Here is a 6,402-nt window from a genome sequence, read left to right as displayed (position 1 = left end):
AGAAAGAAACATATGCGGTTACTACAATTAGAATGTACAAAAAGGAGTGGTAAGTGCCAAGCCTTGCCAAGAATGCCAAACACTACCCTTGTCTCTTGACAAGAACCTCGCCAAGCAAGCCTTGCTAGCCAAAAGAGAGAGGAGAGACAAGGGAACGGTGGTTTGTGACCGGTTGACACTAATTTGTTTGTTTTTTTTAAATCAAACTTATTTAAATGACATCATTGTCACTCCCCAACTTTTACAAGGCAAACATATTTTTGTGGAAAATGTTACATGGCTTCAAAAATTCTATGTAACATCATGCTAGTCTCACCATTACTCCCTCTAACCTAAGAGATATAATAGTGAGAGGTGGGAAATGGGAAAGAAAATATCATTTTAGTAAAATTGTATAATCATAAAATAGAAAAATGAAAAAATATAATATTTCTTGTACTAATATACATTTAAGATAATGTTTTGGACAAAAAGATTAATCATTGTTCCTTATCAAAGAACTTAGAGAAAAAAAAATCAATTGCACATGGTATTCAACATTCTCTTTCCCATCAACAATATTATTTCAAGTAATATTGATCAATAAAAATTTAACTAATATTATTTCAAGGAATATTGACATGAAAACTTAATTGCTTCCTAATTTTAATATAGTTACATTTATCAACTTTTATAAATGTCATCTTAACTGGAGGTTTAATTTTTAATTTAGTAATTAACAATTCATTGGGATAATTAGCCCTCCCAATATTTGCTAATACACAGTAAATTCAATTTACCAATTCTTGTGCAACGCAACACGTAACAAAAAAATATTACAAACCTTAATTTTTGGCATCAACAAAAAGATTAGCTCTCCCAAAGTTTTTTTTGCAAGCTATTGTTTTTCTAATTCTTTAATTAATTCAAACAAAAAAAATTACAGATCGGTGTCTTTTTTTTAAACAAAAAATAACAAAAAAACTGTTTTATAACATTAGTTTTATCCATGTGATAAACATCTTGCAAACATATTTAATTTTTTTTTTGTTTGGCAAAAATCATGCTTTCCATTTAGATTTATAAGACTAATAATATGAGATTAGCATCCAATATGCGTTTCCACTTCACATTAAATTAAGATATTCACATGTTTATTAGTTTTGGTTAATATGCATTTAAGGCTATAGTAATAATACTCAACATTGTATCCAATTTTGGTAAGAATTAGTGGTGATTTCAACATTCCATAATAACCTTGTATTCGATTTTTGGTTAGTATTACTTGTTTGTCTATGCTTCACTTATTTGAACATCAATTATATCTTATACCTCTTAAAATTCAAGAATTGTCTAATATACTTGATAATAATATAGTGAAGATATTAACATTCAATTCTTCACCAAAAACGCGCCATTTTAGCCTAAAAAAATGAACATACAAAACCAACACAAGATCATGCCTAACAATATAGCAAATGATTTGATGACAAAATCCAAAATCTTCTCAACAAAGTTACATCCATTTTTGTTCAAAAAAGTGTCTTCTTAACTCTCCATAATAACCTTATATTCGATTTTTGGTTAGTATTACTTGTTTGTCTATGCTTCACTTATTTGAACATCAATTATATCTTATACCTCTTAAAATTCAAGAATTGTCTAATATACTTAATAATATAGTAAAGATATTAACATTCAATTCTTCACCACAAGCGCGCCATTTTAGCCTAAAAAAATTAACATACAAAACCAACACAAGATCATGCCTAACAATATAGCAAATGATTTGATGACAAAATCCAAAATCTTCTCAACAAAGTTACATCCATTTTTGTTCAAAAAAGTGTCTTCTTAACTCTCAATAATCAAGAAAAATACCAAGTACACAAACTAATTGGAAAATCCCAAAATCTGTTTTTTTTTTTCTAATTCATACGCCTGATGAGCTCATTAATGAAATCTTCACGATTACCAGCATCACCTCCTTCAACATAATGATTCCTCTTCTTCTTCATCCCTCCCAATGGAGCCTTCAACTTAAATGGCCATAAAAAGTTGTTGGCTTCCTTAAAGTGGGGCCCAGCAGTAAGAATCTCATGAATCAAATCCTCAACACAAATAATCCCATGTTTCCCAAGACCCTATATTTAATTATCACCACACAAATTATATCATAAACCATTTTCATTAATAAATATTTAAATAAAAAAAAATTAAGTGTTACCTGTTCCACAATAGAGTTGTCTGTCAATGGAATCCTCTGCTTGTTTAGCTTCCCATACCCTCTCTTGTATATCAACTCCTTCACACTCTTCAAATTCGGGTATCTGGAAATAAAAATTAAATTAAAAATACAAAAATACAAAGCTTTTTGTAAAATGAAAACTCGATCAATACCCGTATGTAACATATGGTTCCACCCTGTGTAGCATATTCAGTGTTGCCTTGTTGACTTTCAAGAACACACCATTGAATATCTGTAAGATAACAACAATTGCTGATTAACATTACATAATATGAACAGAAAAATTACATTTTAGTCCCCGAACATTGCTGATTTTTCAGTTATGGTCCCGAAAAGTTTCTTAAAAATTTGGTTCATTTACATTTTTGGTGCCATGAAACAGGGACTAAAAAAGTTACAAGAAGGTTAAATAAGGACCAGAATTGCAAGACAAAACTTATGTGGATCAAACTTCAAAATTTCAGGGACCAAAAGTGAAATTTAATTTAAGAAGTAAGAATAATGGAACAAACATCACCTGTCTCAAACGCAAGAGCTGCAAAATCTTCTTGGATTTCGGGTCCATGGCATTGATACTGAATGTTTAGAAAAGATGGAATTTTAAATAAAGAATCAGGTGTTGTTAATATTAGCAGAATTTAGTCATTTACAGTTTGTAATAATGCATACCCACGAATCCTAATGATGAACAGCATCTTGGCTTCAGGATTCACATAAAATCCACCCTTCAATCGTGCCTCACGTTTCAGCTGAATCAATTCCTTTTGCTGAAATTTATAAAAATAGATATATTAGTTTAAGATTCAAAGATACTAAATAAGAATGGGATATGAATTATATGATCATGTATATACCTGAGCTTCATACTCCTCACTGTATTTCTTGGCCCTGTTGAATATCAACTTCCTGTTGGCAGCATTCTTCTTCTTCAAGGCTTCAGCTTCTTGGTTTTTAGCCACAGCCCATTCCTCATTTCTCTTCTGCTTCTTCAATACAGATTCAGGAACCAATTGTCCTGCCTTAGCAACTTCAGCCATTTCTTCAGGCTACATGAATACATTTCACAATAAATTAAACAGATAACAGATTATAATTTTAAAGCGTTGAAATCAAACAAAACCACAGGCTACAAGATATTAAATAAGGTAGCAAAAGATTTTTCGACTTAAGAACAACATTACAGTGAAAAATTTAAGCATTCGTAATACCGAAATCGAAGATATAACAGCTAAATCTGAATTTAAAGTGAGTATAAATGGGGGCAATTGTTCATAAATCATAATTCACGTAACCTGAGATGTAGGAACAATAACTTAAAAGCATGAATCAAAATCATGATTCTCGTAAAATGGCTGTCTTATCATAAACTCATTGAGGAGGATACCAAATCTAAGAGAAATTTCAATAGCTATGTTCAAGTCACCTGATTACAAGCAAAGAAAAAAAAACATTCGACTTTCGAGGGCAAAACCAACAATTTCCGATAGAGGATTACAGTAACAAATCTAAGCAAACAAAATACCTAAATCGAACAAATCACATCTCAAAAGTAATACAAACAACAAAATGCGAGACTAACACACGCAATACCGTTATACTTATCCATAGATAATGATTCTGGTAATCAAACGTGTAAGAATCACAGATACGGTCATTGAAGAAAAGACCTAGCAAGCATACGGATCATATGAATGTAGGATCTGAAGAAGCTTACCAACTGGAAGTCTGAAAGCAGCGAGCAGGCGAGTAAGGGGGTGTCTGTTTTCTATGGCAAGTTCTTCTTAAAGGCGCAATGAAGATTAGGGTTTTGTGGGGTTAGTTTAGTGTTTTATAACGAAGCCCATCCAACAGCCCGGATCTGGACTTATGGAGCAATGAAAATTCAACAATCGTCAATCCGGCTAAGTTTGTGGGCTTAAGTTGAAATCCAACGGGCTCTTTTATATAGTAGACTGGATAGTGTCATTTGTTTCTAAAAGGTGAAATCAACAATATAAATACATAAAAAAAAATTCATCAATATTATTATTATTATTATTATTAATATAAATAAAGTGACCAACCCTTATGAATAGTTCAATATGTGTTGTTTAGATTTTGGTCACACTATTTCGAGGGCTTGCCAAATTTAGTCTCTTCACCGATCGATTATACCCTTCTTCTATCAAATAACTTTTCAGTTCCTTCCACCACTCCATACATTCTCCAAACCACTGCCTCAATCCTCCATAACTCTCAAATGTTTACTAGTCGGTCGCCGCCTCATAAATTTGTCTTTTTTTCGTGCCCTAGCAGTCGGCGTCGTGTGTCTCAATTTAAAAAATCGTCTTCTGGACCCGGTCCGTCTAGGTCACGGAAATCTTCGTGTCAATTGACCTTCCAGTTCCTTCCTAAGCGAAATATTGGCGTCAATCAACCCAATGGATATGTGAGTCCCTTTCTAATCAATCTCTTCGATATTGGGTTTTAATCCCTTTCTTCCAAAGGGACTTTAGTCCGTGCTCTCACTAAATGATGAAAAACATCATGTCAAGAGGCCTTTATATATTGAAGAATTTGTTCTGTTTGTAAAAAAAATTAAGGTAACGATAACATAGTTTCAGCTAAGGTTTCCATTTGACACTTATATACTAACAAGATTTTCACTTTGCAGATGAAAGTTCAAGGTCAATACCACATGTATAAATATTTTATTGATAGGTTGAATAAGTATATCCAACATGTTTGGAATCAAGACTGTCAGATATTTTCTTCTTAAATTGTAATATACTTATGTAGTTCTTCATTTGTAGGGTGAGGATGTTGTGTACATCTCTAAACATGGGTCTGAAAGTAGATTGCAGAGTTGTTGGTCTTTGTCTCCTCAAATGGAAATTGCAAGTGAAGACGAGTCTGATGTGTCATTAACAAGTAAGTAGATCAACATCTACCATCCGTTCTATTTTATTTGGTATATAATATTATAACACAGTTTAAAAAAAAAGTATTACTCGCTTAACTGTTAGCCTTCTGTTTTTGGAAATGAAACTTATGTTAGTATCGAGTATGAAGCTTCTTCAATGTTTTTGCACTAAATGTAAGAAATTTTGATGGTGAATGGAGGTCAAAATTCTATATTTTTGTCAAAATATTTTCTATATAGTGTAGGATACACTTTTGTCCCATGTTGAGGTGATGTTTTTGGATTACGTCTAATAAGGAATCCATTTGGAGTAATGTTTCTTACTGTGGGTTTTTATGATTGTTTTTGGTCCCTCTCCAATGTATAATTGTAACATCTGGGTCCCGAGGTACTTTATTGTAACATCCGGGTTTCTCTAAGGTAAAATTTTTATAAACAATTCTTGAGTTTTGGTTGACCGCGACATGGTGAAGGCTCACCATGACGGGGCCATGCTAGAATGTTAACGGGACTTTAATGAGCCCCTATGACGTGGCATTGTTAGCCACAACGTAGCGAGCGGATGAAACGTTAAACCCTAATTTCTCGGGTATTTAAATGAAAGAGGGAGGCTAAGGTTACCCACCCTCAGCCTCCACCACTCTTAAACCTCTGAGTTCACAATCCTAATCTTCTTTGAAGCTTTTGAGCTCATTTGGGCCTTTGTGGGTGGTTTTTAGCTGTTTCTCGAAGAAGAACACTCTATTGGTGTATTGTTTGGAGCAAGCAAGCTTTTTGCCATCATCTTGTGTTGTTGTTAGACCTTTGTAAGATGTCAAGCTTCTACCTTTCTCTTTCAAGCATTCTAAATCTAGGTTTTTGTTCTTATTTCTTCATGTTTGGGTTGACTAGAATGCATGGATTTCATAAAGTTGACAACTTTATGGATTATTAAGGTCCCCTTGCTATCATAGGTTTCAGATCTAGAGTTTAATGTTATTTTGAGTTCCATCCATGAGATTATTATTGACATTGCTTCATTTTGACCTAAGTTGGAATCTAGACTTGTTTTGGGCATGTATGTTTGAAAAAGCAATGATCGTGGGAGTATTTTAGACCTTAGTAAAGATTCTGGAAGATCGGAAGGAAAGGGCTTAACAAATTAAGGGCTATATTTGTTAAGTTGTTGGAACCTAGTTCCCACGACGTGAGTTTGGATGCCATGACATGGTGATTGAGTAAACTCGACTATTTGGTCGTGAAGCGCCCACGACGTGGGAATATGAGGCCACGA

General features: G+C 33.3%; 1 protein-coding gene across 1 annotated transcript; it reads right to left on the bottom strand.

Moving 5' to 3' along the window:
* Window positions 1-1,745: 1,745 nt before the first annotated feature.
* Window positions 1,746-4,098, bottom strand: LOC111921126 (60S ribosomal protein L7-4). Its single transcript, XM_023916705.2, has 7 exons — window positions 3,942-4,098; window positions 3,082-3,273; window positions 2,897-2,994; window positions 2,745-2,802; window positions 2,380-2,459; window positions 2,207-2,309; window positions 1,746-2,123 (listed from the first exon to the last, which is right to left on the bottom strand). Exons 2-7 carry the CDS (start codon window positions 3,262-3,264, stop codon window positions 1,908-1,910), a joined length of 738 nt encoding a protein of 245 aa, XP_023772473.1. The 5' UTR covers window positions 3,265-3,273; window positions 3,942-4,098; the 3' UTR covers window positions 1,746-1,907.
* Window positions 4,099-6,402: the final 2,304 nt, after the last annotated feature.

This window comes from Lactuca sativa, chromosome 9 (assembly GCF_002870075.4).
Source record: "Lactuca sativa cultivar Salinas chromosome 9, Lsat_Salinas_v11, whole genome shotgun sequence".
NCBI lineage: Eukaryota > Viridiplantae > Streptophyta > Magnoliopsida > Asterales > Asteraceae > Lactuca > Lactuca sativa.
Note: the sequence above shows the minus strand (reverse complement) of the source record. Positions and strands in the feature narration are given on the sequence as shown.